The following is a 21,860-nucleotide window of genomic DNA, read 5'->3' as shown; positions in this document are numbered from 1 at the left end:
AACTGGAACCAACTAATAAAAGACCAAAACGAAGTATGATAACAATTATTTGAATTTCGGCTTACATTTGCTGTAAATAAAGATGCTCCTGATGCATAGTGTGTCGTGTGTAATAAAATATTAAGAAATAGTTCTTTGGCTCACACTAAACTTATTTCGTAAATGTTCCGTCAATATATTGTGAGATGGAAAGTGTTCCATGACTAAAAAAGTTTGAGAAACGCTGTTATATAGCATCTGCCAAAAAAGAAAAGAAAACGTTCCCATTTCGCTGATCCATTCATTCCAAATGTTTGTCTAGTTCTGCCTTGAATTTATTTTAAGATATCAACTTCTGCAACAACAGATGGAAGTTTGTTCCAGCAATCAACTACCTGCTGGCAAAAGGCAAACTTCTGTACATCTATTCTACAACTGTCTTTCCTCAGTTTGAATCGATGCCCCCTCAGGTTAGTAATCTCAGCAAGAGGAAGAATCCCATCAGCATTGAGCCTGCTCAATCCATTCAAGGCCTAATACACCTCAATCAGATTCCCTTGCAGGTTCCTAGTCTCCAGAACTTAATTTGCAGAACTTAAGCCTTTTTTCATAAGAGCACTTTGTTCCCTTACCAGTCTTGTTGCCCTTCTCTGTATTTCTAGCAACTCTACATCCTTCCTAAAGTGAGACTTCCAGACCTGTGTGCAGTACTCAAAGTTTGCCCTGACTATTGCCTTATACAGAGATAATCCTGCTCGCAAAATTCCTGTATGTCATTGGCAAGATCCCATGACCTACTCTGGCAGCCTGCCCTCACTGCTCAGAAAACTTCATATCTGACTGCACAATACTCCCAGGTCTCTTTCATTCTTCACTACCCTGAGTGTAACACCACCCAGTTGGTCATCCCATAACTAGCACAAACTGTGCTCTCAAAACACTTAAAATATTACTTTAAACTTGAAATTTTGATCTTAAATATGGCCTCTAAGCAGGTTGTCAGCAAATTTCTTCCATATCTACAGCAGTGTTCAATTAATGTGAAGGAGCATACATGTTATTAGCCACCCCTATTAGCTTACATCATGGTGACTGACATCAGCTGACTTTTGGCAATGTGTTAATGTTTTTTCTATGACATTATTCCACACCGAGGCACACCCAGGGTCCTGAGCTGGATATCATCATTCTTCTCTTCCTTGGTGATTTCCTTCTACTACTTTCTTTCTCTCTCTCTCTCTCTCTCTCTCTCTCTCTCTCTCTCTCTCTCTCTCTCTCTCTTAGGGTAAATTAGAATTTTTTGTTTTGGTTGGTGCAGCAAAAGCCTCAGGCTTCCTTGCACCATATGGCTAATGATAATAACAATAATATGTATCAGGTTCCATATGAGATGGTATTGACATTTCTAGATATACTTTATTAGAATAAACTGGAGCTATTAAACTCAATATGTTCTACATTGATTTCAATATTTGTAGAAGAATAAGAGAAATTTACCTCTATGTGATAGAATGCTTCCTTATGATACTCTCTAGAAATTAAAACGAATATAAGATTAACACAAATGATTAAAGTAAAAATCAATCGAAAACATTTTTTTAAATTTAAACATGTTTTTAAAAAAATTTCTGGAGCGTATCATACGGAAGTGTTCTATGTATCATATAGAGGAGGAAGGAAAATCATTTTTTTAAAATTTATGTTAAACTTCTTTTTTTTTTTTTTTTCAATTGATTTTTTACTTTAATCGTTTTGCCTTAATCTTATATTTGTTTCCATTTCTGGAGAGTACCATGTGGAAGTGTTCTACGTATCATACTGAGATAAATTTCTCTTATTCTTCTACAAATATTTAAATCAATGTAGAACATATTGAGCATCATAGCTCTGGTTTATACTGGTTTTGGTTTATACTACCAAATTCATATTTTAAACTCTTGTTGACTATTTCATTCACTTCCTTCCTCTCCAAGCACATCTTGGGACAAAAATACATTAGATTAACACTAAGATACTCTGTCAAATTTACCATATTTCTTTCTTAAAATATTGCCTTTTGTTTCATCATTTCGAAGTTTGCCAGGGTCAATTTAAATCATAAAATTTTAAGCACAAAGCAACTAGCACTTGCCATATCACGTAATATAGTTAAACTTGCTTAAAATCTTGGTATTCTAATAAACAAAAATACCTTTCCCAGGTTAAGAAACTTCGAGAAATTAAAAAATTATAGACATCCAAATGATTGGTTTGTATTGAAGACCTCCAGAGATTTGGAACTGGGAAGCACAGGCCACAGAAATAAAAAAAAAAGCACACACACTAACAAATTGAATACATTATCACAGGTATCAAAACAGGTTCACATGAGTTGAAAACACATTCTTGCTAGCATTTGACCAAGTGCATATGAGATCGTTGACACCCCCCCCACACACACACACACACACACACACACACACATGCATACAGAGTGCTAACACAATCAGAATGCTTCAGTTAGTTCTGGAATCCCCTCGCCCAAAGTGCAACGTATCAACAGGTTACAAATGCTTCCTCGTATACACTATCACAGATTTCACTTTAGCATTAGTAGAGGCATTTGATGCAAGAAAGCAAGCTTATGCAGATCAGCCAAAAAAAAAAAAAAAAAAAATCCACTTCCACTTCACCCCTCTGTTCGTTAAAAATACCGGTCCAGCTGAGCCTTAAACTTATTTAGGCTATCAACCTCCACGACAAGGGATGGAAGTCTGTTCCACCAACCAACCACCCGCTGGCTAAAGGCAAATTTCCGCACGTCTATCCTACATCTGTCTTTCCTCAATTTGAATTTATGCCCTCTCAGGTGATTATTCTGAGCTAGAGGAAGAATCCCATCAGCATTGAGCATGCTCAAACCATTCAAGGCTTTATACACCTCTATCAGATCACCGCGCTGGTGCCTAGTCTCCAGACACTGTAATTTGCAAAACTTAGGCCTTTCTTCGTAAGAGCACCCCTTTTTTCCATTCACTAATCTTGTTGCCCTTCTCTGTACTCGTTCCAGCAGCTCTACATCCTTCTTGAAATGAGGCTTCCAGACCTGTATACAGTACTCTAGGTGTGGCCTGACCATTGCCTTATACAAGGGAATAATCACCTCCTTATCCCTGCTGAAAAAATTCCTGTATATCATTGACAATACTCCATGAGCTACTCTTGCAGCCCGTCTGCACTGCTCAGAGAACTTCATATCTGCCTGCACAACCACCCCCAAGTCCCTTTCATTCTCTACCACTGTCAGTGTAGTACCACAGAGTTGATACGTTGCTCTGGGGTTGCTGTTTCCCATATGTAGTACTTTACATTTGTCAATGTTAAACTTCATTTGCCACCTCTCGACCCATCTGCTCAACCTTTCCAGATCCTGTTGCAGCAGCATGGTGTCAGTAGTGTCCTTGACAACCCTGCCAACCTTTGTATCGTCTGCAAACTTGGACATTAAGCTTGATATACCATCATCAATATCATTTATAAATACAGAAAACAATAATGGACCCAACACTGAGCCCTGAGGGACTCCACTAATAACATTAGTCCACGATGAGCAGTGTCCATTGATTACCACTCTGTCTTCTCCCCCTCAACCCTTTATCCAGAGCAGCAATTTGCCTCCAATGTCACACTGCTCCAATTTGTATAGCAGTCTTCCATGTGCAACAGTATCAAAAGCCTTTCTAAGATCCAAGTATATAATATCAAAGCTATTCCCTGCATCCAGTTCTTTTGTGACTGCATCATAGTATCCAATCAAATTGGTCAGGCAAGACTTCCCCTTAACAAAACCATGCTGTGTCCGAGCTATAACTGAAGTCTTGTCTAAATGATCCTGCAGTGCTTCTTTAACCAGTGCCTCCATTAATTTTCCTGGAACAGAAGTTAAGCTCACAGGTCTATAATTACTTGTGTCAGCCTTTGATCCTCCTTTGTGAATTGGGGTCACATTTGCACATTTCCAGTCTATGGGTACCTCCCCTGAGTCCAAGGAAGCTCTCATAATTATGGCTAAGGGTTTGCTTACTTCCTTTGCTGCCTCCTTTAATATAACTGGATAGATCCCATCCACCCCGGGTGCCTTTCTTGTGTTTATCTTCAACAATTTCTCCTCCACTTTACTCCCAGTTATTTCAAAATCCTGTAGCTTACTGCTAGAGTTGAATACACCTCTGGCATTCCCCTCGCTGAATAACTCCTCACGTGTGAATGTCGATGCAAAATATTCATTTAGTTTGTTAGCTACCTGAGCAGGATCATCAACAGTTGACCCATCAATATCAAGTGGACCAATCTGATTCATCCCCTTCCTTCTAGAGTTTACATAAGTAAAGAACTCTTTGCTGTTTTTCTTTGCATACCTTGCCAAGGATTTCTCGTAACCTGCCTTCGCCTGCCTAACCTCCTTTGTAACTTGGTTGCATATCAACTTGTATCCATCATAGGCTTCTGTGTCATGTGTTAATTTGTAAGTATCCCATGCATTTTTCTTCTCTGCCATATGCCTCATTAATTCATCTGACATCCATTTAGGCCTAAACCTTGAACAATATTTCTTAGTTGGTATGTAAAGCCTAGTAGCTTCCAAGATAAGTTCTTTGAATGCTTCCCATTTTGAATTTGCTGTTGGTAACATCATCAGTTGGTCCCACTGTATAGAATTTAAATACTGTCTCAGTCCATCGTAGTCGCCTTTACGGAAGCAATAACCCTTCCCTTTACCCCTAATGGTAGTTACCTCTTTGAGTAAATCCCACTTCAGCACACTGTGATCACTGCCGCCTAGTGGTTCATTTATCTGCAGATTCTTAATGCATGAAGAATCACTGCTGATAATCAGATCAAGAGTATTACTCCCTCTAGTTGGCTCCCAAACATGCTGATGTAGAAAACAATCATCCAATAAATCCACAAAAGCCCTGCTAGTGTGTGAGTGACCAGCCCCCAAATTCCAGTCAATATCTGGGAAATTAAAATCTCCCATTATAAGACTCTCTGATTTACTGGCCCACTCTATTTCCCTGTACAGTTTCTTATTATACTCATCAGAGTCATTAGGCCTATAGCACACTCCTACTCTCAATTTTGATCTCCCAATGCTTATGTCACACCAAACTGACTCAACACTGCACTGTCCAGCGATGTCGACTGGCTTCACTTCCTTGGTTTTTATGTTTCTTAACTAATAGCATAACCCCTCCCCACTTCCTATCCTGTCTATCCTTTCTGTAGACGTTGTACTCCCCAAATTCCAGTTCTGCATCCCTTATATCTGTCTGACACCACGTCTCTGATATCCCAACAATATCTGCCTTTGATGTTTTGAGCAATACCTCAAATTCATCAAATTTATTTACTCAACTCCTAGCATTGGTGTACACGCAAGTATACCTGCACCTGTTTCTATTCTTAGCTACCCTAACACAACCCATGTGTTTACTTGTACCGCAATGGCTCCCAGCAGTCTCTGAAATATCATGCATCTTGTTTTTCAGGCTTCTGCTCATTCTAATAGAAGCAGTGCAAGAATCTCTTTCACCTCTACTACTGGCTACTGTCAATCTATTGGTCTTTTTCTCCCCCCAAGCTAGCAGTTTTCCAACCCACCTAACACTGCCTCGATAGCATCAGCAAATATTCTTGCACCCTTTCTATTTAAGTGTATCTCATCCCTGTAGAAGCAACCTCTCGTGTTAACAAGTACAGTCCAGGCTGAAAAAAATTCTACCCCTTGAGCCTTGCACAATCTTTCCAGGGCCGAATTGATCGACAAGGCTCTCATCATATACTCCCACCTATTGTGTCTGGGCAGAATTGCAGACACTTTCAAATTCAACCCTATCATCTTTATTCACTTTTATCCAAAGGATTAAAATTATAATTTACCATCTCACAAGCTACTAAAAAACAGTTCGTAATAGACTTCGTAATGTTCCACACAAAGGTTTATTTATTCAACAAGTTAACCAAGTAGTGAATAATATAAAAGACAGGCAACTTCCTAAATTGAATAAACATGAAAGTTCAGCTTTACATGAACTTTAGGAAATAAAGACAATATTATTCAGAGAGATAAAGGAAATACAGCTGTAACACTTGATAAAACTGATTATATAAATAAGTTAGATTCAATTATATCAGATACCCCCACTTGAAGTAGACCCGGTACTATTTATCAGTTTGGTCAATCAGTACAATAAAATGCGAACCACATATCGAAAAGATAACTACATTACTATGTCTCAGTTAAAGGAATTGAAGGCCAGAATGGCCTATTAGGCACATTGTTTCTTATAGAAACTCTGCATTTTCGTCTTTATTCACTCATGTACATGCATTTTCATCTTTAGCCACACATGTACATTTTCTTTGTTGCTGAATATCTTCACCTTCTGAACTTTCTTCTGCAGCATCTAGATTTTGTGTATCTCTTGAAAAAAATCAATAATCTGGGTTTGTTTGCTTTTGCTTGATAGATCTTTGTAAATTTCATGATATGGAGCTAAACATTTTTGAAGTTCCCTTTGTGCTCCTTTCAGTCGAAGGATCTGCATTCAAAAAATGATTCTAATTGATCGGCTAAGTTTATGCTTTCCCATATGCCTTTTAGTGTAAAATTTGGAACTTCAGAATTTTCATCTGCGCTATCATCCTCTGAATTGATTTGGCATGCCATTTCCAATGCCATTTCCTCCAATGCCATTTCCACCAAATCCACTTCGCCAGCCTATTTTTCTACCAGTAATTCGTGAATGTCTTCAGTAGTCATATCATCAAAACCTTCCCCTCCTACCAACTTAGCAAGTTATACTATTGCACCAATTCCATTTTCTGCCGGTTCGACCATATTTCCTGAATGAACTGACTCTGGCCATAGATTTTTCAACACATATTTAATGTTGATGGTTTTACTTCTTTGAGCCATAAGGTTATGATTATGATATAGTACACAAGTGAAAAATGTTTCCATGCCTCCTTCAATAGGATTCCAAGATTCCATGCTTCCTTCAAAGGATTTCAAGAACCAGCAGAGATCATACAAAATGAAACGGAAGCAATCGTCAATATTGCTAACCAATTGCAGCTGAAGTTTCTACAACTCGCAACACTGATCTTCTTCAAGCATACAATGGAGAGCTCACAAATGAAGACCTCCTTGAAATGGCAAAATGTGAAGAAGCTGAGGAAGAAGAAGATTTAACAACTGAAACTCCTGTTCATTCCCTCACTTCTCAAGGGGTTTGGTAAAGCTTTTCAACACAGAAAAAGCAACAGATTTTCAAGTAACAAGATTAAAATTTTGAGCACACTAGAAGTTGCTGCAGATTTAAAAAATGCTTATGCATGCTATCGTGAAATTTATAAAGAAAAGAGAAGACTGTCTTGGAAACACCTCAAAGCATTTCAGAAGAAGACTCCTCATTGTGCTTCCCACAAACCAACAAGTGCCGAGGAATTGTTGAAATAATTCAACAATGAATGTTAAACCATGGAATGTGCATTCAGTTGATGATGAACAATAAACATTTTTTAACATTTGTATGACAAATAATTTCTTTATTATAATTTGCTTGATTTCAAAGGCTATATTTTCATCTCTTTGGATAAATAAATCACTGTTTAAGCATAAATTATTGTTTTGTTGACCTTGAGTTAACATTACTATAGTCAAATTTCATTGTTAAGAATGTAACCCCTGCTTTTAACATTACAACTATGGGAAATAAATTCCTGCTTTACAAGTCTACACTAAGAACAAATTAACTCAAAGTTGGAAACCACCTGTATATATACAGCAGGCCGTTATAACGCGGTTCGCTTTATGCTGATTCGCTATAACGCTGTCACAGATCACTATAACGCTCTTTTACAGATTGCATTTTTGGCACATTTAACAAAATTGTTTCATTTGTTGGAGTCGATAGCTTGAAAATGAATACCAAAACAGCATTAAAACGTTTCCCACGCTGAGTGAAATTTTCTCGCACACTAATTTAATTGCAGTACAGTGACTTGATACATAGTTCCGAGATCTTCTTCTTCTTTAATGCTGCCGAATGGCGTTTGCGACTTCGTTTTGATATTGTTCTCTGTCTAGCGATGCGTGTAGAATTTGTGCTGTTGTCATGTGAAGCCAGGTGTTGATGTTATCTAGCCATGCCATTTTCGGTCTGCTTGGGTGTTTCTTGCCTTCGATCTTTCCCTCCAGGATGAGTGGTAGTAGGTGATATTTTTGTTGGTTCCTAGCGATGTGACCTAGGTATTTGCATTTCCTGCTGATGATGGTTTTGAGCAGGTCCCGTTCCGTGTGCATGTCCTGCAGGACCTGTGCGTTGGTTATCTTGGCTGTCCACGGAATTTTCAGCATTCTTCGGTAGAGCCACATTTCGAAGGCCTGGAGCTTTTTTGTAGTGGCTGGTGTTAGAGTCCAGGTTTCTACACCGTAGAGCAGTATTGGCCAGATGTAGCATTTCAATGTGCGTAATTTGAGCATGATGTTCAAGCTTCTGTCGGTGAGGAGGGTTCTCCACTTGGTGAATGCCTGCCTGGCTTGTTCAATTCTGCTTTTGATTTCGGCCTCATGGTTCAGCTGGTCATCAATGAGTACTCCGAGATACTTGAAGCGGTGTATCTGCTCTAATTTTTCGTTGTTTAGTTTGATCGTGATATTGCTTGCAGTCCTGCTGACCTTCATCACCTTTGTTTTCTTTTTGTTGATTCGTAGCCCCCATGCTTGGCTTTCTATGTCCACTTCGTTCAAGATGGTCTGTAAATCTTGTTCTGAATCCGCTATTAGTGCTGTGTCATCGGCATATCTTAAATTATTGATGTAGTGTCCGTTAACTTTTATGCCGATGTTCTTGTCAGCCAGTGTTTGGTCGAAGATCATTTCCGAATAGATGTTAAAAAGAATGGGAGATAATGGACAGCCTTGCCGGATGCCTTTTTTTTATTGGAATTGGGTCTGTCAGGTCGTTGTCATAGCGAAGCCGGGCTGTTTGATTCCAGTAGAGAGTTGTAATAAAGTTGATATCATTGTTTTCAAGCCCAAGTTTTCTCAGTCGGTCAATTAGGCGGTCGTGGTCTACTGAATCGAAGGCTTTCTCGTAGTCAATAAAACATATATACACGTCTTTTTGATGTTCATAGCACCTTTGTAGCAATATTTGTAAACAGAAAATTGCTTCTCTGGTGCCTAGTCCCCTGCAGAATCCGAACTGTGTGTTTCCTAGTGCACTTTCGCACTTACATCTTATCCTTTGCTGAATCACCTTGAGGAAGACTTTTAGCACCTGGCTCATTAGGCTGATCAGCCTGAAGTCTTCGCATTTCCGGCTGGTAGCCTTTTTTGGTAGGGCCACAAAGATGGATTGGAGCCATTCGGATGGAATGTCGTTGTTGTTGTAGATTTGATTGAACCATTTTGTTAGTTGCTGTAGTCTAGTTGTTTCAGCAGTTCCACATGAATCTGATCAGGTCCACAGGCCTTGCCTGGCTTTGTTATTCGGATGGCATGTTCCACTTCAGATGTTAATATGTGGAGATTGTCTTCCTGTGTTTGTTGTTGCGTTTCTGCCGGTTTTCTGTTGGTGCCGAACAGATTGTATATATAGCTCTTCCAGGTGTCGAGTTTGGTTTGTTTGCTTAGTATAGGTTGATTGTTGTGCGTATATAAACTTGGGATAGGAGCCGGTTTGTAGATGTTTCCAGCTTCTTTAAGCTTCTTGTGCAGGTTATAGTTGTCATTTTTCTTGATTAGGTCTTCGATTTCTGCACACTGATCTTCCATCCATTTTTCCTTCGCCTTCCGGATTTCCTGTTTGATCTTTTGTTGTATTTCTTTGTATTTTTCCCGGTTGTTGTTGCTTTTGAATATTCTCCTTTCATCCATTAGGTCTAGTATGTGCTGGGTCATCCACCGTTGTTTCTTTTTCAACGCCTGATGTCCTAGCAGGGTTTCTGCTGTTTCATTGACGCACTGTTTGAGTGAACGCCCGAATGCTTGCACGTCTGTTGTTACTGCTTCGATCGATCGGATTGTAGTGTTGAAATGAAGCTGTACTTGTCGCCTGTTGGCGGTGTTCTTCAGTTTCTCCAGGTCGATTCTTTTTGTTGTGCTTGTGCGTTTGACTGCTCGTAATTTGAGACGTAGTGTTGCTATTACTGGGTTATGGTCTGATGATATGTCAGCTCCAGGGTAGGTTTTTGCCTTGAGGACACACGACTTATATCTGATGTTGATTAAGATGTAGTCAATTTGGTTCCTGACGATATTGTTGTCAGAGTCTTGTGGTGAGGTCCAGGTGTATAGTCGACGAGGTGGTAGTTTGAACCAAGTGTTGGCAATGCTAAATTTTTCTTCTTGGCAGAACTGGACGAGTCTGTCGCCTCGTTCATTCCGTGTCCCCAAGCCATGTTCTCCGACTATATTTTGTAGCTTTCCTTGACCGATTTTGGCATTAAAGTCACCGAGGATGACCGTCATGTCGTGCTTCTTCAGCGACTTTAAAGTGTTGCTTAGCTTGTCGTAGAACAATTCAATTTCTTGATCGTCTTTGTCCGCTGTTGGTGCGTAGACCTGGAGCACATTCAGGTTGATCTTGTTGCCTGCTAGCTGTAGTAGTGCGATTCGTTCCGATATTGGGGTGAAACTGGTGACTTTGTTGGCCAGTTGTTTGTGGACAACGAAAGCGACGCTGTACGTCTGCTTGGTGGTCTCTTCTCCTCCGGAACAGAAGACGTGGTGGTCGTTTGATATAAACTTCTTTGTTCCAGGCCATTTGGTTTCACTTAGCCCAAGTATGTTGATGTTAATGCGTTCCATTTCTTGTAAAGCATTGGCTAGTTTTCCTGGTTGTAGTAGGCTTCTAACGTTCCATGTAGCTAGTTTCAGAAAATTCTTCGACGCAAGCTCGGAGATTCTTAGCACCCCTGTCCCATTCAAGGGACGCCGAGACTCGGGGCCGTGGTTTATTTTGCTTGCTATCATTGAAGTTTTCAAGGGAAGGATAATCCAAGTAGTTTCCCGTTGCTTTCTTGGATCACAATTTAGTTGAAAATGTCGTGTGTGGACCTTTTGAAACGGGTTTCGTCTGACGTCTCCACTGAAACCTTTCCGTCATGGGAGGCCCTTCTGGGAGCATATCTTTCGGTGCTTTAGTAGTTTAACAAATTAAACTACTAAACCTGCCGCAGCCATATAAATGGAGTAGCTCTTATTCAGTGATGAAGCTGCCTCGTGATGTCATAATTTTACGCAATTTATGCCGAATTTCTAGTCACCACTGACCAAGCAGGTGGCACTGCTGTAGTTTTATCTCCTGGAAACATCCAAATGGCTGACTCGGTAAAATTACTGTGACCTTGAAAATAGGTTCCGAGATCAACATTTTAAAAAATGACCAAGTATATTGCTTGTAATATTTGCGTTATATGCATTTATCTGAAGTCTAGTCATCACTCAGTACCGTATTAGACATCGTGCGAAACGGACAGTTTACTTGAACATTGTATCATAATTAATGCAACCAATGCAGTTACATTTTCGAAGAGTTAATAATAGCCGATAAGAATGAAAATGCAACAACATCTGAGCGCATTACGAAGACTATAAATGTAAGAAAAAGACTGAATTTGAAAATTAAATTAGACGTTTTGAAGTGAATCGATTGAGGTCAAAGACAAGCCAATGTGTGCCATAATTTAGGACTTGCTAGTTAAACTGTAAGAACAATTATAAAAAAAAAAATAAAGAATTAATTTTAGCAGCAGGAAAGATAGCTGTTCCACTGCAAGCAACTAGGGCTAGGCCAGCTATTAGGATTGAAATGGAAAGACTAATTTTATTGAAGATAATATCCAGTGCAGAATTCAGTTAAGTGAAATATTATTAAAAAAGAGAGAGAGAGAGAGAGAGAGAGAGAGAGAGAGAGAGAGAGATTAGTCAATATGATGATCTGAATAAAACTCACCTAAAAAAAAAAAAAATGTGGAACTATTTAAAACTAGTAAGGACTGGTTGAATAGACTTAAAATTCAGGGAAAATACGCAAGTGCAGATTAAGGAGCCAAAACTTTCAAAAGAGAACTTGTTAAAATTATTGAAGAGGGTATTATGTGTTATACTTCTCAAGTTTTTAACATAGATGAAGCAGGAGTTTTATGGAAACGAATGCCTAAAAGAAGTTTCATATTGAAAGAAGAAAAAAACATGCCGGGTTTCAAAGAGGCGAAGGATCGGTTGACTTTACTGTTGGGTGGTAACACTGCGGGGGATTTAAAATTAATATCCCTTTTAGTTTATTTGGAAGAAGGCCAAAGTTCAACCCAAATTCATCCTTGATTAAATTCATCATCCTTGATTAAATTCATCATCCTGATTAAATTCATCATCCTGATTAAATTCATCATTTAAACATTTTCCTTGATTAAATTCATCAATTAAATTAAATCAATTTAGATCAATATTGATGTTTGATCAATATTGAAAATTGATGTTTGCGGAGCAATCGGGTACGGGACATGATACTGCCATTGGGGATGTCTTTGTGTGTGCACGATGCAAGGAGTGCAAGGAAATTAGGCGACAACTCGGTGTTGTTATGGGCCTATATGAGACCTTGAAGGACAGGGTGGATGCCCTCGAAGGAAATAAATTGAGGGGCCCATCAAGCTCTCAGCTGCCCACATCAACGCCAGAGCGTGCACTTGGTCATCTTGCAACACAGAGGCAGCCCCCAAGGCAGAATGCGCTGGTCCCACAGGAACTAGTAGTTGTTGGTGACTATTGTCAGGGAAACGGGGAACATGCTTTGTAAAAAGGATAGGTGGAACAGGACCAGGGTATGTCTGCCAGGGGCAAGGGTTGATGACGTTGTAGAGCAGATATCATCTTTTAAGGGCACAAAAGGTGATATAGTTGTACACGTTGGCACTAATGACATTAAGAGTAGGAGACCAGCGGAATTACTTAACAAGTACAGGTCACTGTTGAAAAAAAGCCGTGAAGTAGGGTTAAATTTGAAAGTGTCTGCAATTCTGCCCAGACACGATAGGAGGGAGTATATGATGAGAGCCTTGTCGATCAATTCGGCCCTGGGAACATTGTGCAAGGCTCAAGGGGTAGAATTTTTTTCAGCCTGGAATGTACTTGTTAACAGGAGAGATTGCTTCTACAGGGATGGGATACACTTAAATAGAAAGGGTGCAAGAATATTTCCTGATGCTATCGAGGCAGTGTTAGGTGGGTCGGAAAACTGCTAGCTTGGGGGGAGACAAAGACTAATGGATTAACAGTAGCCACTGGCAGAAGTGAAAGAGAGTCTTGCACTGCTTCTATTGGAATGAGCAGAAGCCTGAAAAACAAGATGCAGGATATTTCAGAGACTGCTGGAAGTCATTGTGGTACAAGTAAACACATGGGTTGTGTTAGGGTAGCTAAGAATAGAAACAAGTGCAGGTATACTTGCGTGTACACCAATGCTAGGAGTTTAGTAAATAAATTTGATGAATTTGAAGTATTGCTCAAAACATCAAAGGCAGATATTGTTGGGATATCAGAGACGTGGTGTCACACAGATATAAGGAATGCAGAACTGGAATTTGGGGAGTACAATGTGTATAGAAAAGATAGACAGGACAGGAGGGGAGGAGGGGTTATGCTATTAGTTAAAAAACACAAAATCCAAGGAAGTGAAGCCAGTCGACATTGATGGACAGGGCAGTGTCGAGTCAGTTTGGTGTGACATAAGCATAGGTAAATCAAAATTGAGAGTAGGAGTGTGCTATAGGCCTAATGACTCTGATGAGTATAATAAGATACTGTACAGGGAAATAGAATGGGCCAGTAAATCAGAGAGTCTTATAATGGGGGATTTTAATTTCCCAGATATTGACTGGAATTTGTGGGTTGGTCACTCGCACACTAGCAGGGCTTTTGTGGATTTATTGGATGATTGTTTTCTACACCAGCATGTTCGGGAGGCAACTAGAGGGAGTAATACTCTTGATCTGATTATCAGTAGTGATTCTTCATGCATTAGGAATCTGCAGGATAAAGGAACCACTGGGTGGCAGTGATCACAGTGTGCTGAAGTGGGATTTACTCAAGGAGGTAACTACCATCAGAGGCAAAGGGAAGGGTTTTTGCTTTCGTAAAGGCGACTATGATGGTCTGAGACAGTATTTAAATTCTATACAGTGGGACCAACTGATGATGTTACCAACAGCAAATTCAAAATGGGAAGCATTCAAGGAACTAATCTAGGAAGCTACCAGGCTTTACATACCAACCAAGAAATTTTGTTCAAGGTTCAGGCCTAAATGGTTGTCAGATGAACTAATGAGACATATGGCAGAGAAGAAAAATGCATGGGATACATACAAATTAATGGGTGACATGGAAGCCTATGATAGATATAAGTTGGTCTGTAACCAAGTCACAAAGGAGATTAGGCAGGCAAACGCAGATTATGAGAAATCCTTGGCAAAGGACGCAAAGAAAAACAGAAAAGAGTTCTTTACCTATTTAAACTCAAGAAGGAAAGGGATGAATCAGATTGGTCCACTGGATGTTGATGGTTCAACAGTTGAGGATCCTGCTCAGGTGGCTAACAATCTAAATGAGTATTTTGCATCTACATTCACACATGAGGAGTTATTCAGGAAGGGGAATGTCGTAGGTGAAGTAAACATTGGCAGTGAGCTAGATTATTTTCTAATAACTGAGAGGAAAGTGGAGGAGAAATTGCTGAGGATAAACATAAAAAAGGCAACAGGGGTGGATGGGATCTATCCAGTTATATTAAAGGAGGCAGCAAAGGAAGTAAGCAAACCCCTAGCCATAATTATGAGAGCTTCTTTGGACTCAGGGGAGGTACCCATGGACTGGAGATGTGCAAATGTAACCCCAATTCACAAAGGAGGATCAAAGGCTGACACAAGTAATTATAGACCTGTTAGTTTAACTTCGGTTCCAGGAAAATTAATGGAGGCACTGGTTAAAGAAGCACTGCAGGATCATCTGGACAAGAATTCAGTTATAGCTCAGACACAGCATGGTTTTGTTAAGGGCAGGTCTTGTCTGACCAATTTGATTGGATACTATGATGTAATCACAAAAGAACTGGATGCAGGGAATAACTTTGATATTATATATTTGGATCTTAGAAAGGCTTTTGATACTGTTGCGCATGGAAGACTGCTGCACAAATTGGAGAAGTGTGGCATTGGAGGCAAATTGCTGCTATGGATAAAGGGATGGTTGAGTGGCAGAAGACAGAGAGTGGTAATCAATGAACACTACTCAACGTGGACTAATGTTATTAGTGGAGTTCCTCAGGGTTCAGTGTTGGGTCCATTGTTGTTTTCTGTATTTATAAATGATATTGATGATGGTGTATCAGGCTTAATGTCCAAGTTTGCAGACGATACCAAGGTTGGCAGGGTTGTTAAGGACACTACTGATACTATGCTACTGCAACAGGATCTGGAAAGGTTGAGCAGATGGGCTGAGAGGTGGCAAATGAAGTTTAACATTGACAAATGTAAAGTACTACATATGGGAAACAGTAACCCCAGATCAACGTATCAACTCTGTGGTACTACGCTGACAGTGGTAGAGAATGAAAAGGACCTGGGGGTAATTGTGCAGGCAGATATGAAGTTCTCTGAGCAGTGCAGACGAGCTGCAAGAGTAGCTCATGGTGTCTTGTCAATGATATACAGGAATTTTTCTAGCAGGGATAAGGATGTGATTATTCCCTTGTATAAGGCATTGGTCAGGCCACACCTTGAGTACTGTATACAGGTCTGGAGGCCTCATTTCAAGAAGGATGTAGAGCTGCTGGAACGAGTACAGAGAAGGGCAACAAGATTAGTGAATGGAACAAAGGGTTGCTCTTACGAAGAAAGGCTTAAGTTTTGCAAATTACAGAGCCTGGAGACTAGGCATCGGCGAGGTGATCTGATAGAGGTGTATAAGGCTTTGAATGGCTTGAGCATGCTCAATGCCGATGGGATTCTTCCTCTTGCTCAGAATAATCACCTGAGAGGGCATAAATTCAAATTGAGGAAGGACGGATGTCGGATAGATGTGCGGAAATTTGCCTTTAGCCAGCGGGCAGTTGGTTTGTGGAATAGACTCTCATCGCTTGTTGTTGAAGTTGATAGCCTAAATAAATTTAAGGCTCAGCTGGACAGGTATTTAGAACGAACGGAGGGGTGAAATGAGAGTAGTGGTTGGTTTTTTTTTTTTTTTTTTTTTGGCTGATGCTGAATAAGCTTGCTTTCTTGCATCATATGCCTCTACTAATGCTAATGCTAATGCAATTAAATTCATGATTTTAATTGGAATTTTAAGTTTAATTTTGATACGTAAGTAGTTACCACATAATTATATATGTATGTAATGGAGACTATTTTATGTACAAATATTTGAATATTAAATATTTTGACCGACATATGTGCATCTTTTCACTACCGTTTATTATTGATTAGGAAACATCCTGTGGCACCGACCGCAACTCACAAATACATATGTTACCGTATGGGAATGTGGCGCTCGCTTAACGCTCTGTTTTTACAGAACAAATTATCAGTGTTAAACGGGGTCACCAGTATTATCTTTTATATCTTTCTTTTTATGTTTCTTTATTATTTTTCTTTTCTTTATTATTATTATTTTATCTTTATTTTCTTCATTACAATTGTTGTGTTGTTATTATTATTTTCTTTTTACTTTGTTTTTTTATTATATTTATCTTTGGCCATCGCAACAAAACTCTTGTACTATATGACAAAGATGTAATGGAGACTATTTTATGTACAAATATTTGAATATTAAATATTTTGACCGACATATGTGCATCTTTTCACTACCGTTTATTATTGATTAGGAAACATCCTGTGGCACCGACCGCAACTCACAAATACATATGTTACCGTATGGGAATGTGGCGCTCGCTTAACGCTCTGTTTTTACAGAACAAATTATCAGTGTTAAACGGGGTCACCAGTATTATCTTTTATATCTTTCTTTTTATGTTTCTTTATTATTTTTCTTTTCTTTATTATTATTATTTTATCTTTATTTTCTTCATTACAATTGTTGTGTTGTTATTATTATTTTCTTTTTACTTTGTTTTTTTATTATATTTATCTTTGGCCATCGCAACAAAACTCTTGTACTATATGACAAAGAGTAATACTAATACAAAACTCTAGAAATGGATACAGGAGCTCATAAGCACCCTCTTAAAGGGGACACCAAAAAAGGGAATACTTCAATCAATGATTGCTATCACAGCTAAATATCAATGGGTGTCCCAATATGTCCAGGCACATAGAAATAACAAACCAAATAAACACAAAATATGCTTTGGCTATGATCTTCTTTAGAATAAATAAGGAAACATAACAAACAAAATTCAAATTTAGGTGTCAACTCCAATCGAAAATCAAAATAAGCAAATATGCAACAACAATTAAATTACTAATATAAACCAAACCAAATATTTGAATAAATAAGTTAGTTAATTTGGGTGTTTTCATTTTTTCTTTATTAAATCAATTGAATTCTTTTTTCTATTTCTTTTTCTGTGATTAATAGTAGTGTAAAGTAGACATTGTGGTTATAAGCCACGATCCCAAAGAATTAGAGGAAAATCTTAATCAGTTATGCACAGTTAGTAAGGATTTTGGACTAAAGATGAATATGGCTAAAACAAAAGTAATGATGAACAAGTATGCCACAGAAAGGGAAATAATGATTGAAGGAGCAGTAATTGAAAAGGTGGAGTCATATACTTATCTGGGACAAGTTATTAGCTGTAATAATGATAAATGGCTGGAAGTCAAGAGAAGAATAAATTTTGGATGGATAGCATTCAGGAAATATAGTCACATACTGAAGAGCAATATCCCAGTTTGTCTGAAACGTAAAATAATGAATCAATGTATACTCCCCACCATGACTTATGGAAGTGAAACTTGGGCACTCACCAAAAGAATGGAAGAGAAGCTGAGAACTACACAGCGAAGAATGGACCGAATTATATTGGGATCAGACTGTTAGATAAAAAGAGAAACACATGGATTACGCAGCAAACTCATGTAAAGGACATTCTTATCAAAACTAAAGAACTAAAATGGTCTTGGGCAGGACACAGCTCGAAGACATGATGACAGATGGACTAAGAAAATAACAGAATGGTACCCAAGAAGCTAGAAGAAAACCTGGAAGACAAAGGCGGAGATGGATAGATGAAATTCATGAGTTTTTGAGTAGTAAATGGATGGCCAGTGCTCAAAACAGAAGAAACTGGAAAGTTGCTGGAGAGGCCTTCATCCTGCAGTGGATTGAAAATGGCTGATGATGATGATGATGAGAAGCCACATACCACAAAAAATATTAAACTATACATGCAAATATGTTAACCATTTTTTTAAATATAATGATAAGTAATCACTCTTAATATGTTAGATTATAGGGATTTTTAATGTGACTGTTGAATTGCAACAAAAGTCCTGCTTTATTATCAAGTTCCATGGACCATTTTTCATAAATGCTAAATACCAAATTAAACCACATATCAGAATTTCTTGTTGCTCAATACGTAACCTTTTGAAATATTTCATATATAAAAACTGCAACTATAAAACTCAATTTCAAATTTTTATCTGCTAATATTACCTCACAGAGAAATCTCTGACGGTGCTTTGGGCCAGTATTCTTTGTCTCATACTGAGGGGTTACTTTTATCTTGCCACACCACGAATAAAGGTAAGATTTTGTCATGTCTCCCATTTTTAAAAATTCTGAAAAAAAGAAATGTTTTTGTAATCAATGAAAATAAAACTTTAAATAAATTTAAAAAGAAAAGTTTATATGATATTGGCATTAGATGAGGCATAGGACGAAAGAAAGCAGGCTTATACAGCATCAACCAAAAAAAAAAAAACTTTTCCCATTTCATCCATCCAGTCACTCCAAATGTTTGTCTAGTTCAGCCTTAAATTTATTTTAGCTATCAACTTCCACAACAACAGATGGAAGTCTGTTCCAGCAATCAACTAACCACAGGCTAAAGGCAAACTTCCACACATCTAATCTACGAATGTTTTTCCTCAATTTGAATTTATGCACCCTCAGGTTCTTAACCTTAGCAAGCGGAAGAATCCTGCTTGCTCACACTCTTTTTAAAGTTAATCTACTTATTATTTTAATGAGGTTTGATTTTTATAATTAAAAATATTATTAACCCCAAATTCTAAAATTAATTGTCCTGAATGATAAAAAAAAATATTCATTACTACTATAACAAATTACCAGGTGTACAGTTATGGACAATTTAAGTGATCCAGAAAAACATCACATTTAGCATTCATTAATCTTGTTCTGCAAGTGAGGGGGCAACTCCTTGTTAATAGAGTGTATTCCGGTTATTTGGGCTACCGGTTAATCGGGGCAGACATTTATTTGGGGCAAATCTAAAAAAACAGAACCCAATCAAGAAAATGGCCAGAAATTACTTTGCTTAATTGGGACAACATGCTGTTTAATCGGGGCGGGAGACCGCAGCACTGGAGATTACCTTACAATTTGCTCTGACCGAACCATGTGGTACAGTCAGATTTCTGGAGGTCACAACCATAAAACAATTGCAGTCACCTGCTTATTGGACTTTTCTGTTAGTGCAATCTATCATAAACGGATAGTAAACTCGATCTTATTGAATTTGCAATAATACCAACGGTTGGAATTCTGTGGGTTATTATGGTGAAATGTGTTTACACTTCCATGGAATCTACAATCATATAAAAAAATTAATTTTCAGAATCTTCTCTTCACTGCTATTTTTAAAGCTTCATAACTTGTTACTTTGTGCTCACTTATGCGTATTGTGTTACCTGCAATTTGAGTGGGCCGTGTTCTTTGTTACTGATTGCTTATCTTTTCACTGTTTTAAATTTTAACCCCCACCCACAAATGTCAGTGAACAGAAATGTCAACTTGTTAGCATGTACATATTACAGTACGTATTAATTATTCCGATTATTACGTATCATTTAATTTTTTAACTGGTAAGATAATAAAGGGTAAATTTGTGCTTAATATATCTTTACTTTTATAGCATGTGGATAATATTCCTCCTATTTTTGCTAATTACAATCGCTGTTTAATAGAATTAAAATTCAATTCGTAAACGTGATCACAATGACCGGCGCTTACTACACATTGAATAGTGAACACTTTACTATGGCGAGTCCATCGTAACGTGATTTGATTGTACAGTGAACCAACTGTAAAGCAGGGTCCATTGTATTTTTAACTATTTACGTGAAACTTCAGATAATTGGGGCAGCCGATTAATCGAGCCAAAATCCACTAGTCCCGATGTGTCCCAAATAACCGGAATCAACTGTACTTCTTTAGGCATGCTAACATATGCACTAAGCACATATATCCTAACATGCCTAAAAAAGAAACAAGTGGCCATTTGTCTACACCAAATACATAAAATATATTTGGTGTAGATATATGCATGCTTGCCTGTCTGTCCATACTGCAGGTAATAATGACTTCTAGTGGATGCATTTTTGCGAAAATTTGACTCTTTCACAAAGATTTGGTAAGCCATCCCAAATTTCAATAAAAGTGAATCAATAGAAATTGAGCAGTTATTATATCTCTGTCTGTCCATCTTCACATCATACTCTACTCCATTTGGGCAGACTTTCATGAAATTTTATATTTTGGTCTTTTAGACTGACTTGCTGAGCATTATTAAATTTCATTAAAACTGGACCAACAGAAGTTATTTTTATTTTTTAAATACATATCACATAGGCTATCTACATACCATATACTATAGCTGCAGCACTAGATATTAAGATTTTTGGTACAAGATTACTACGACAAAATTGGTACAAGGTTACTACGTTGGTCAAGAGTTTTACAGCTCCGGCAAAGTTTTCATTTATATTTAGTCGTTTTATTGACTCAATTGTTATACTAAATTATATTCTATAAGTAGCTTTATAGTTCTAGCCAAGCTCTGCAGTTCATTTTGAATTTAGATAGTAATTTCGAAAGTTAATACTTAAGTGTCCGTATACTTTACGGACACTTAAGTATTACTTAAAAAGAGCAAGTTATGAACGTAAAGTTCATAACTTGCCTCATTGTTATATGATACAGAATACCGTAAGGTTTAACAAAAAACTAGATAGTTAGTTAGTTATTTTGGTTTTTAGGAGCATTAGCAACTAAGGCCATATTGCTCCGGGATATGCGGTGGTCATTCCCTGACCTTTCCGCATCCTCCGTATTTGGTGGTGACGGGCTCGAACCCCGGTCTAATCAAGAAGAGTGTGCTACGCACTGCTGCTCCATCCCACCTGGCTACGGAGGCGCCGTAAAACTAGATAGCAAATTACATAGCAGTGTATTAGAAAGCTGTATCAATAAAATTTATTAATCTTATTAAATTTCAATGTTAATTAAATTATACTTAAACAAATCACGACCAGACTAGAGCAGCAAAGCAGCGCTCACAGAATAGCCAGAGTGCAGTGGCTCGCAGGAGAACCAAAGGGGGCAATTCTTCAACTTATTGCAGTCTAACACAATGCATGAAATGTGAAATGTTTGCAGACTTGTCTAGAACAGGACATGATCTAGCCAAGGAGGATGTCTTTGTGCATGCTAGGTGCAGAGACTGTGAAGAAATTAGCCACCAACTGAGTGTTGTGAGCTATGAGAGTTTGAGGTGTAGGGTAAATGCCCTCAAAGAAATTAATGAGGGCCCACCAAGCTCTCAGTTGCCCAACTCAGTGACAGAGCT

At 38.3% G+C, this 21,860-nt stretch overlaps 1 protein-coding gene across 1 annotated transcript in view; it reads right to left on the bottom strand.

Moving 5' to 3' along the window:
* Positions 1-21,860, bottom strand: part of LOC150077352 (ATP-dependent RNA helicase A-like) — a 338,077-nt gene that overhangs the window by 294,194 nt on the left and 22,023 nt on the right. The window contains 1 exon segment of the mRNA XM_090386433.1: positions 18,707-18,831. Within this exon segment, the coding sequence (XP_090242559.1) occupies positions 18,707-18,820 (114 nt within the window). The 5' untranslated portion in view covers positions 18,821-18,831.

Source organism: Mastigoproctus giganteus, chromosome 12 (genome assembly GCF_048544385.1).
Source record: "Mastigoproctus giganteus isolate SK-2022 chromosome 12, ASM4854438v1, whole genome shotgun sequence".
Lineage (NCBI taxonomy): Eukaryota > Metazoa > Arthropoda > Arachnida > Uropygi > Thelyphonidae > Mastigoproctus > Mastigoproctus giganteus.
The sequence above is the reverse complement of the archived record's forward strand: the minus strand, read 5'-3'. Positions and strand labels throughout refer to the sequence as shown.